At 34.2% G+C, this 13,190-nt stretch overlaps 1 protein-coding gene across 1 annotated transcript in view; it reads left to right on the top strand.

Annotated features, from left to right (window-relative positions):
- LOC129219100 (mucin-2-like) overlaps positions 1–13,190 on the top strand; it is a 43,098-nt gene that overhangs the window by 6,080 nt on the left and 23,828 nt on the right. The window contains exons 2-3 of the mRNA XM_054853420.1: positions 5,594–5,788; positions 8,456–10,024. Of these exons, the coding sequence (XP_054709395.1) occupies positions 5,594–5,788; positions 8,456–10,024 (1,764 nt within the window). The remainder of the gene's footprint in view (positions 1–5,593; positions 5,789–8,455; positions 10,025–13,190) is intronic.

Raw genomic sequence — 13,190 nt, 5'->3', positions numbered from 1 at the left:
TACAGAGGTAGAGAAAGCAAAAACTTATGATACAAAAATTGGATCCAACTAGTAAAAATGCATTCACCATTAATACTAGTCCATTAATACTACTTCAATCGTATTAAAATATGTGAGCATCTTTCTTTTTGTAACCCATCTCCTTCAGATTCAATGTCTTCCTAGCCAAAACAAGTACCGTTGGATACAGGACATCCAGGGAAAGCCATTCCGCTCAGTTTCATCCATCTAAACCGTTATTTGCGAGAGAGAGATTGATTGAAAACTCTTCCATCAAAATCTTTAGAACTAGGCAAAAAAAAAAATTCTCCAAAATTCACAAGTAGTAAGGGAGTAGAGCTTCCGAAACATGTCGAAGCTGGGGGTTTGGTGACCGCCGTTGATTGTGACGCAACCGCCGCAGGTGGGGAACGGAGGTTTGCGACGAAGTGAGCAAGGGGATGAGCATGTCGTAAAAATTTTTAATAGCGTTCGAAGTGGAGAGACTAAATATTTGACTAGCTTGTCAAACTTAGTTGCCTATTTCATATAGCATAAATAAAAATGATTGATGATGATGAATTTACTGCCTGATCAAACTATAGAGGGAGAACTACTAATGCATAGCATTTTTGAACTCTTTTCAACTTAATTATTCGTGTGAGTATACCACACTAAATAGGAATGCTGCACTCTGAAAATATTTATAAATTCTAATGCAATGCTAATTTTTTCCGATTGAATTCCGATTCATAAACTCCGACTTAAATCACGTATGTAAAAAATGCTTAGAATTTTTTCATCACTAAAGCGGCTGCACTCTTAAAATATTTGGAAAAAATGGAGCCACTTTGTAATCAATTGCTTTGTGCTTTGACGATACACAGATAACTCAGTTACGACTGAACTTACATAACCAACGCAGTATGCTATGAAATATTGTTTCTCCCTATCATAGATTCGATGTTTCCGTACCTGCTAGAAACAGAAAGTTAGCCAAAAATTAATTCCGTTTATTTCAGTCAAATGTGATTTATCTTAAAAAAGGTTCTTTAGTGCAATAAGTTTTTTTTTTTTTGGAAGAAAGTGGTCTAAGCAGCAACTATTATATTAAAAAAGATAAAAGAAACGCACTCACAATGAATGTTTTATTAGATTCAAAAGTAACATCAAACTGAAGAGAGCGTGAAGTTAATGCGTATAAAACTTCTTGCTTTACTATAACGTTAGTTATCGAGCGTTGACATGCTTCTCATCGAGATAAATGTTTAAGGATAAGCAATTTAAAACAAGTAGGGCCAGTTAGGTTAAATATCAAAAACTCGATTACCACATCTTGAGGTGATTTTGAAACTAAACTTTCATAAGGAAGACATTCTGAGAGTTTCGCATGTTTCCAACCAATTGTGTTCAGAAGTCATTATTATTTGAAGATGAACCTGGGAAAGTTGTATAGGGCGAGGCGCGAGAACTTCCTTTTTTGAAAATGAAATTAAAAAAAAAATACATGCCTAAAAATTCTTTACTATTATCATCTTTTTCCTATCGCACGTAATTGGAGATAATGCTTTATTCTGTTTTGAAAACAATATCCTGTAAGTGTTACCCTCGATTGTCAATACACTGATTCACTCACACACACACAGTCGAACTCAGAAATTTTGGTCAACTCTGGAGCATGTCGACCGGTACAGTAAAACCTGTAAAGTTGACCACCCTTGTAAGTTGACCACCTGTCTAAGTTGACCGCTATTTTCAGGCACAAAATTAGATCTTATCATATGATTCAACCTCTATAAGTTGACTACCTGCTTAAATTGGCCACTTAAGTAGTGCACCGCAAGTGGTCAACTTACGCAGGTTTCACTGTATATTGGCAGCTTCGGCTCGAATGCGGTTCTTCAGGTCCTCCAGGGTTCGTGGACGATCATTATAAACCCGTGACATCAGATAAACCCACAGGAAATAGTCACAGGGGGCAAAATCAGGCGAGTGTGAAGGCCGGCTTGAGCCCTCATTCCGATCGAGAAGCTGTTAGAAAAATACGCCTCCACAGTAAAAGCGCGATGATGCTGTCTCGACCAAAGCATGATGGCAACTGAAAACATGTTGCAGCAAAACTTCCCATTCAGATCTTTCCGTTAAGTTTGTCCCCATCACTCTGTGATGCTCCACCATTTTTGCGCTCCAAATTCAAAAAAGGAAGTTCCCATGCCCCACCCTGTATTTTTCTGATATTACCACAACAGCAAGTCTGCAAATGCGAAGAAACTTGTTTCAACAATCGAGAAGAGATAAAATGGAGGGAGAGAAGACCTTTCATCGTGAAGCAAAGTCCCCAAGTCACGTGATGGATTTTAAAGCAAAGTATTGGAAGAAATCAGGTTTATTTCGCTAGTTTCACGCAAAACGTGTCAACTATTCGTCGTTGTTGAGTCACGTGTCTTTAGGTCTTAGCTTTTGCTAAGCCAATGACTGGACTTTCTCTCACTATTTACTAATTCTTGCTCTTAGGTTTCAAATAGTTTTTTGTATTTGTCTTACGGAAGGTTATAATTTTGGTATGAATTTACCCTTCTCTATTATTTTTGATGTACAATTCGGGTGTTTCCATTCACCCCATATATACTGCACTCTAGGGTAAATGAAAATAACATTTTTCTTTTTCCCATTTTTCGCCGATTAAATTGTGATGTAAATATTACGTTTGTGTTTTATGTCAGCTTCGCGTAAAACTTATTACATTTTTAAGGGTTTTCCTTTTAAATGATGTGGGATTACATTTAAGGGGGGGGGGTCGAGATTACATAACGAATCGCCTGCGATCTATGTGCCGTATACTGAGAATCGTTTTTGTAGAACTTTTTAAATCTTCTAAACATATTGGGTGTGGTGTGATTAATTACCCCCCAACATCTATCTCAAAACAAAGTACTGTTCCCATTTACCCCTAGATTCTGCGGAAAATGAAAGTGCACTGGAATAAATGTAAACATGATTCCATTCGCTAACAGTCATTAATTAAAATTATTCGTACTCAGTTAAATCTAAAGTCTTGGACACAATGCACAAAGTTTTATCTCTCAATTCTTCTAAATACAAAGGAAGAATCTAAAGATGAAACATTGAAATTACAGTGGAACTTCCTATAAAGTCGCAATTCGATCAGCCAAAAACTTCCACTAGCCGAAGTGAATATATGATCCCGTTAAATTTTCTTTACTAACATTACTCCACACAAAAGTCGAAATGTTTCTTTTCTTTGCTCTCGAAATAACATGATCAAAAACAAAGAAACTTGTGCTATTGCATTGCATTGCATTAAAATGCGTCTTGGATGAAATTAATTTCTGAATTTGCGCATAAGTCAGCAAGATTTTTTTCCCCTTCTTTTTGCACCAAGTCATTGTTTGCTTTATTTCATTTTGTCGAAAAGAACACCTGCACACGGGGCTTTGATTTTGTACCACCCAAGATGAAAATAATTAAAAGGCGGCGGTGATTTTTTGCGAAAAATTTGGAGGGAGGGGGGGGAGCTCGACGGTGGGGTTATTTTAGGAATTTTTCAATTTTCTTCGATGCTTTGGGTTTTTCAAGGACTGCTCTTTTTTCTTTCGCTCTAATAGAAAGCGAGTATTTTGATGCTGTTTCATTGATTCTGAACGTTTGGGATAGAACTTTTAACATGGCTAAGAGAAAATTAAAAACTTTAAGTTAAAAGAAAAAGTTCTAGGGTAAAGTCATCAGTAACAAACAAGGGACAAATCAACAACAAACAGTCATAAGTTTTGATTTAAATAATAAGTCTTTTAGGCGCGTAAAACTGATGTTTCTGTGGCTCATGAATGCGGAGCAACCATCTAGTGCTATCAGTTTTGAATTTTAATAGCCAGTTGATACTTAAAAAGCAGTGGTGGAAGGTTATGAACCACAACCACGAGGACAGCTGGGGTTACATGTTCATTTGAATTTAATAGGGCTTTAGTTCTTTAAAAAAAAAAAAACTTTTGCACATTTTGAAGAGAAAAAGGGGATTTTGTCTTATTACTCATTTTTTCCTCATCCTATCTGCTACTGTGTATCATTAGATCGGTGCCTGATCTCTATCTGATCTTTCGGTATCTGTTACGGGGGGGGGGGGGAGGGGTTGGACCTTTTTCGAAATTGAGCATATAAAAATAGAATAAACTAACTTAGAGGATCAAGAAGCGTCAAACGTTAAATCAGATGTAGTTGCATGAGGAAAAAAAATGCTTAAAAGTCAAAATACATTAGAAGGCTCTGAAAATTGAGTTAACCTCAGAGCGATGTCTTAAGCATGTCTGTTACTGCTGCCGTTACCCTATTCGATTCTTGCTTAGCACAGAAGGAAATTGAAGTCTTGTGTGCCTCCAAGTACTTTTAACAATTTTAAAAAAGAGAAGCATTTTGATTGACGGTGAAAGAAAAACTTACGATGCAAGAAGAGCAACAAATGTATTGCATCTTTTATAGATTTTCATTCGAATGTTCCCAAATCCATCTTTGATGCCTTAAAAGTATCCGAGAACTTTTCATTGAAAGGACAAATTTATGCTCAAAAGAAACGTTTGATTACAGATTTGAAAAAAAAAAAGTAATAATTTTTTTTGAGGGGGGAGCAAAAATTGTCATATTTTGCGAAAAAGGGTAAATTTGTTTTCTAACCTCTCAAACTCTTGAATTCATATAATTATATTATATATTAATCATGTCAGATATATATTATCTTTGATACATTATCCTAACACTCGTTTGCTTTGATTATGAATATAATGAGTTTCAGTGGTAGTACACCCAAGCCTGTTTTTATGCGGTGGATAGGGACTGCATAAAAAAAATCGCAAAAAAATATTGTTCGAAACTTCACGAGTAGCTTTAAAAAGTTGTTCTCTCAACATAGTTAAAAAATATTCTTTTATTCGGTGGATAGTAACCGTGTAAAAAAGTCTCACATAGAAAATAACCTAATAACTTACAAAATTGTGAATTTTAAACGTAAGGTAGTGATAATTTTTGCCAAGTACTCAGACAAAACTTTCCTAATGAGGAAATATTTGGGAGGTCACAGGGATTTCCCATCGAGGTGCCTATGTCGTCACTTGAAGATACTACCTCGCACTCGTTTAAAAAATAATTTCAGCAATTGAATCCCAATCTTGATTAAAATTTTAATATACCGCACAAAAAACAGGTTTTGGTGTACTTTATTTTAATCTATAGTTTGTTTTCGTATTCGACCAGCCAAATTTTCGGTGACTCGATTTGTTTTCGTATTATCTGCAACTTCGACCGATCGAAGTTTACCTGAATGTTTTCATTTACACCAACTGAAACTACATTTCTCATATTCATATCGCATTAAAATGATATCCTAATTTTGATAAACTTTGAAGTACGTCATAACATTTTAGGCGCAGTAGGGCGGGGGGGATGCTATTAGGGCTTTTGCGCCAAAACTTTCAGTAGAACCAACCACAAAATTTTAAGTTGGGAAATTACATCACAAGACGTAAAGCCATGCCTACATTTTTGGCAGTCAATAAAGGCGATTACTATACTTGAAAAATTAATGAAAATGTTTTTATTTTTGCAGGTGTGTGTCGCATTGGAGGCATCGTCTATCAAAATGGGCAACCTTTCGCATCAAGGGATCCTTGCAAGATTGACTGTCACTGCATCAACAGCGTCATTTTGTGTACTGATGTTATCTGTGAGCAAAAACCTGAGACACCTGACAACTGCCAAAAGATTATCGACGCAACAAAATGCTGCCCAGAATATGTTTGTGGTAAGTCTGTAATACTAATTTTATTTTAATTTCTTCTCTTTGCATTCGAAAATTAGAAGAACACATTGCTTTATTCTGCATTTAACTTTGTGGAGGATATAGGTGTTGCATTACGTTCTTGAAATCCTATTTTTTACATATGAGGCGTTTAGAATCAAAACCATTTTTTTTCTTTAATTTTACGTGAAAGACAGAAAAAAAAAATAAAAAATTACGGATCAAGCTGTTTTTCAAAGAAAGTCAGTTTTTCACTTCATGAACTAAATGAGTTCCAAAGCCTTGGAGCATAGTAATATCCACCATGAAATATGAAATTACGAAAAAAAAGTAACTTTTGGAAAGTCATGGCTTGAGCTGGTTTTGATACTAAACGACTCATATATGACTGTGATGTGTTCACAGTCATTTAAATCATGTGAAAAACTTGATGCATGAACCTGTTGTGATACATGAGGTTGTACAGTGTCTTTTTAAGAGAGAGAAGTTCATACTTCTTAGTCATCAAAAATGCTACTACATTTCCTTTTGCCAAATAAAAAAATACCTGGATACTCATTCACCTTCTCCAGTGGCTTGAAGCATTCAAATAATAAATTACGAGGAAGTACATTTTAGGTTTTGGTAAAAGAAACAAATCAGAAATTGTGTGATATCACACTATTAAACAGCCAACTTAACAACAAAAACATATGAAAAGACACGAGGAAGAAAGGTCCAAAGTCCGTTTTCTGTCAAACTCAGTTCACCATGGGGAAATGGTTGATTATCACAGAGAGTATTTAGCTATTATATCATTCAGACAAAAAATATCATAGTCACTGAGTTATAACAAGAAAAATATTAGAGACTCCAAATTAAAAAAAAAGAGCTGATGTGACACATGATGACACATCCCATGACTTCCTTTCACTCCAATTTAAAGCTGTCTGCCTCGGAGTGAGCAAAAATAAAACACTTTAAATACTTTCATTCCAAGTCTGTTGTGAACCGAAGCCTTTTTTACAGATAAATTTTCCCAATATTGGCAGTTTTAATGTGATTCAATGGTTAACTCTTTAAATATGGCCAAATTGAAACCAGATTTAAAAAAAAAAAAATACGCAAAATTCGTCGCCAATTTGGCGACAAAACGCTTGGCGATATATGGCCAAGTGTTGGCCAAATTATTGCACCGCTTGAGTTTACATTGAAATTAACAATGATTTAAACTAAAAATGTGTAAAAGGCCCTCTTTGGAACATCCGAATGCAACCAAAAGAAAAGGTGCACAACTAGGCTCCACTTGAAGTCTATGTACCAAATTTCACCTTCTAGGACATACCTTTCTTGAATTATGCGAGGCACATACACACATACGCTCATAAATACGTACATAAGGACGTCACGAGAAAACTCGTTGTAATTAACTCGGGGATCGTCAAAATGGATTCTTCAGGTGTCTATACGTTCTTAGGCATGTATCCGTATTAGGCATGTAAAAAAAAAATCAATTTTCATTCGGGAGCGAGCAAAATGGAAATTAAGGCCCATTTTTGAGTGAAATTTTTTTCACGATTACAATACTTCCTTTTTTGTAAAAGGAAGTAAAAAGGGTGATTCTGAAAATGTGTGTAGTTGACGAAGATCGCTCTTCCCCGCAGTAATTCATATTTGTTATATTATACTTAAAGATATGCTGTTTAAAAGCGAATATTACATTAAAGGTTCCAAAGTAATTACGCAATTTGCCATAGGACAAACGCTAAATTGAGTTAGGGAAAGACTAACAGTATTCAAACATCATATGAGGCAATGAGAAGCAAAGGGATGTAAGTGGAAAATTTAAAAATTTGGAGATAACCAGTACACATGGTAGGGGAACCTCTCCTCTGTCTTGGGGCAAGAGATGGTACTAGTAGCCAGGGTGGTTCCTGCTATACGGCATGATTTAGAAAAAAAATTCAATGAAAGCCTACTTAGGATGTTATCTTTAACCGCGTTTTACTCAAAACTTGAAAATGTCCACTTACATCCCTTTGCTTCTCACTGCCTCATATGAAAAAACAATAAAATAAAAATAAAAGCATAAAACTGAAATATAATCGCTGGTTGCTCTAAAACACACACAACACTTAACACAATATAATGAAATTTACTACCGCTAATACTATCTTCTATTCGAAAACAAATATCAATCATAAAATTATAGGAAGTTTACTTAGCAATTTGTGACTTTTGCATTTTTGTTTCATGTTTAATGTACACTGCCGTGGAAAGGTAAAGCGCAACTTTTGATTTATTTATTGATTTTGTATTTTTTGTGGTTTATCTAACGTATTTGGTTTCTGCTGAAAATAAATCACAAAGAAACGTCAAATTATAACATTGCATTATTGTTAGATAGATATCCAACACGAATTTCTTCAACTTCCTCAAAAATTCATTCCAGAACACATAGTGCTTTACCTTTCCATGGTAGTGTATAATCTCATGTGTCTGTTCTACCTATATTGTTTTTTTTTAAGTTAGAATATCTTATCTTGACACCTGAAATATTAAAGAAGCGAATTTAGATAGATATTTTTCGCAACATATTCTTGCGACAACTGCATTACTAATTAGCTATTCTGTCATGCAGCAAAAGGCTCACACTTCGAACGTTTATAACTAAAAAAAATATTTTTACAGAAAATGAAACATCCAGCGTCCTGACAACTTCAAGTACTACAATTTATAAGGTTGATACGACTGTGCCTCCTGTACTCTCAGATAAAATTGATTTCATTACAGAAGACCATCCATCCTCTGATGAAGAAAGTACAACTTACAAACATCCCACGCACCCTAATGAAGCAGCTGGTGAGAAAAGCACTTCAGAAAAGGAATCATCTACTTTTCCCGCTTCAACAACAGAAGAATTTGACGGGACATCAACTCAAAAACCAGAAGATGAATCATCTACCATCAAAACAGTTTCAAGTACTACAACTGACATTGACACGACAACTTCTCCGATACTCTCAGGTGACATTCATCTCAATGTGAACGACCATCCATCCTTTGATGAAGAAAGTACTGCTTCCAAACCTTCCGCGCACACTGATGAAGCCGCAAGTGAGACAAACATTTCAGAACAAGAATCATATAATTTTCCCTCTACAACAACAGAAAAATTTGATGGCACTTCAACTCAAAAATTAGAAGATGAATCATCCACCGTCAAAACAGTTTCAAGTACTACAACTTACATTGACATGACCACTTCTTCTATAATCTCAGATGATATTCATATCAGTTTAAAAGACCATCTATCCTCTGAGGAAGAAAGTGCAGCTTCCGAACATCCCACGCACACTAATGAAGCAGCTGGTGAGAAAAACATTTCAGAAAAAGAAGCATTTACTTTCCCCCCTTCAACAACAGAAAACTATGATGCACATTCGACACAAAATTCAGAAGACATAACAGCCAGCGTCCAAGCAATTTCAAGTACTACAATAAAATATTTTGAGACGACAACCGTTCCTAAGCCCTCAGAGGCCATTGATTATGAATTAAAAAACCTTACATCACTTGATGAAAAAGCATCGGATTCTGAACTTTCAATTGACACCAGTGAAGATTATGATAAGAAAATTATAACAGAAAAACAAGCATCTACTTTTCCTTCTTCAACAACAGAAGAATTTGATGGGCCATCAACTCAAAAACCAGAAGATGAATTATCTACCATCAAGACAGGTTCAAGTACTACAACTTACATTGATACGGCAACCTCTCCTACACTCTCAGGTGACATTCATCCCAATGTGAAAGACCATCCATCCTCTGATGAAGAAAGTGCAGCTTCCGAACCTCCCACGCACACTAATGAAGCAGCTGGTGAGAAAAACATTTCGGAAAAAGAATCATCACCTTTTCCCTCTTCAGCAACAGAAAACTATGACACGCATTCGACACAAAATTCAGGAGACATAACAGCCAGCGTCCAAGCAAGTTCAAGTACCACAATGAAATATTTTGAGACGACAACCGTTCCTAAACCCACTGAAGCCAATGATCTTGGATTAAAAGACCTTACATCATTTGATGAAGAGAAAGCAAGTTCCGAATCTTCTATTGACACCAGTGAAGCTTCTGATGAAGAAATCATCACAGAAAAAGTACTTTCGGTAGATCTGCATGATGATGTTGCAGTAACGTTTACACCCACTTCAAAAGATGAGATTACGACTACTCAATCAACTCCTGAAACAGGTATGCACTTTTTATAAACCAATATGTCTCAAACGTGAACATTTAACGGCCATATTCATTTAGTAACTTGGCAAAGATTCAAAAAATTCGATGGCTGGAAAAATGCAAGATTATTTGTTCACCATGAAGTAGTTTTTGTGTATTACGTTCATATTTGAGCTGTTGAAAAGCAAAAGTTGAGACTAAGTCAATTTTTTTATAATTTGTATTTACACCATCACAAATTATTTTTAACATTGTTCTACTTCATGCGAAAGTGGAAAAAGTCCAGATTCAACCATGCGTTGGTTCAACCATTTGCCGATAGACAGTCATCGAAAAACTGTACAGCATTGTTTAGTGCAAAAGGGACTACTAAACAATTCAATTACTTAAAACCTTGACCTACACAACTTTTGATCTCTACACAAAATTTTATTGAAAAAAATTATCTCTCTCTCTCTCTGCTTTGACCAAAGTTCGTTTTAATATTTCTAGTAAGCTATCAAACAAAACCTCTTAAAAAAAATATCACTATATTCAAAAGTTTGGAATCATGTGCCAAAAAATAATGTAAAGGAACTTCACTTTAAAATTTTCATTAATTAATTTTTTTTTTTTTTTTTTGAAATAAAATTTTGATAATGAGGGATGTAGCATGCCACAGTTCAGAGAAAAAATGTTTTTTACTTAGTTCTAACTTAGTTCAAAATATTTACTCAAATGAAGTTTTCAAATAGAAGGTTTGCTGTTTATCAGCACAATAGTAGTACTCACAGCGCATTGCCCATGACATGGTTACTGGTCCCGCCGCTGAAAAAAGTTATCGGATTATTATCTGAGAATTATCCTCGCGATGGTGTAGTTCATGGCAAACATTTAAAAAATACCACCTACGACGATCTTCTAAGAGTTATTGCTGCAAGGGTTTTGGATTGTACGAAGCAATAGGGCTTAGTATAAGTATTGAATGTGTTACACATCATAGTTAAAAAAAAATATGCTCAAGTTATTTTTTTTTTCATAGCTACGACTTATTTGAAAACATAGTATTGCTAAAAGTTGTCCCCCAGTCAGAAAAAAAATGTTATTGACAGCTAATAAAACGAACTCGTCTCAGAGGTTTTAAAGCACAAATGTTATGAATTTTAAATGCCTCAATTCAAATAGTCACTTTTAAATATACCACTTTGGTTTTATCAGTCAATAATTAATTTTTCACTAATGTAACATCATAAAACCTTAAAAGCAAATATACGCATACAGTTAACTTAAAAGAAATGTTATGCTTTAATTCTATAACTATTTAATTGTAATTGTGTGTTCAACATATTGTTATGATATTGTGTTATTTAACTATTCCTAAGCTGTTTCTCAATTTCATACGAAATAGCTGAATCACCTCTTTTAAACTTGTTCATTAAATGAAGGGGAAAGAGGGGCACACATGTGAGCATTTTGTTTCATTTCTTAATTTCTCTGAAAATATTATAAATTTCTCACAGCAAAAGTGTCCTCATGATTGAATAGTCTTTTCTTTGTGCCCTGTAATTTTTCTCAGATTTTTTAAAAATATTTTTTACTTTATGGAATTTTTAAAAAATGTCTTAAATGGTTCACATGTGCCCCTATAAGGAGACACATGTGAACAAGCTTGGGGCACATATGCACTAGATTGAAAACCAATCGAGTTACCAATCTACAACTTCATGCTAAGCACAGTAATGTTTACTTACTTCTCACTAGACCCCCCACCCTCCTTCCCAGTAAGAGAACCCCATATTTAACTGAATAGAATCTGAACAATATCATTATTACTTCAGTCAAATTTTATTCAAAAATTCATAAAAATATCACCCCATTAAGATAACAACTTGAAATTTTGCACATACCAAGATAAAATGAACAAACATTTTTGAAAATTAAAAAAAATCAATGTTTTCTGAAAAATTAAAATTTCAAATTAAAATTTTATTTTTTAAAAATGAAAATTATTTTAAAATTAGTCATGATGCATATCATATTAAACAGCAACTAATGTACTTTAAATTGCTTTTTACCAACACCTTCTATCTTTATTTGGTGCTGAGTTATGATCCATTTCATGTTCAACATCCATGAAAAGAGAGGGTTTTTTTAAAAATCAGTCTCATAAATAAAAAATAAAAGAGATAAAAATCTAAAAATTTAGACTTTGATTACCTCAAAGGGCCATCTATGAGCCAAATTTCAAAGAAATACAAAAATGTGAGGGAAAAAATTTCCCAAATTTTTGATCACTTGACATGGAACGACCATAATATGTTTTATTATGTAAAGCGTTTAAGCTTCATACAGAATATGATGATGAATTTTAAAATTTATTTTAAACTTCAGTTTTTAATTAAATGAAAATATTTTGTCTTGTTTTCCCAGTAAATATTAGATACCACTAAATTATTTGCCATTTGTTTCGTAACAAAATAATTTGAAAAATACAAAATAATAAAATAAATAAGTAATTGATAATAATGTAATAAGAATTGTTGCAAAATGATGATTATAAATCTTTACACCATTTTTAACACTTATAATAAACCTACATTAATAATCATATTACAGAGACGATATGGGAACTGTTCACATGTGCACCTACATGTTGTGTTCACAAGTGCCCCGTCATCTACCTTAGAACTAATTTTAAAAAAAGAAGAATTTTTAATTTAATTACAAAATTTAAACATTGCTATAAATTTACTCTAATGCTCATATAGGGGAGGGTGGCTCAAATTGGGTAGGTCGCCCAAAGCGGGTAGGAATTCGTATGCCCTCCCATAGTGTGTTTACGTATGATGTGTTTACCCGAACACCCCGAGTTATTATCAGCCCCAGGGAAGCAGCAGTGAAGCGGCTTGGCCCAATCAGGCTTTAAAAAATGATACATTAAAAAAATGAAATTTTGTAATATGCGATTAGGTGAAGACCAGCGTATTGTTTTTATTTTGAATAATATTAACTTATTCTGACACTATCCACTTATAAATTATCCATGGTCAGTCCTTTTTTTAATTATTAATTTAATATTATAAATGTTGAAATAAAAAACGTGCCTTTGGGTAAAGCGGGTCGGGCAAAGCGGGTATAGGATTTAATCATATATTTCTTTAAAATTTCTTGACTCGTGTGCTGACTTAGATTTTCTCTTTCA

This window comes from Uloborus diversus, chromosome 3 (genome assembly GCF_026930045.1).
Source record: "Uloborus diversus isolate 005 chromosome 3, Udiv.v.3.1, whole genome shotgun sequence".
In the NCBI taxonomy this organism is placed as follows: Eukaryota; Metazoa; Arthropoda; class Arachnida; order Araneae; family Uloboridae; genus Uloborus; species Uloborus diversus.
The sequence above is the reverse complement of the archived record's forward strand: the minus strand, read 5'-3'. Positions and strand labels throughout refer to the sequence as shown.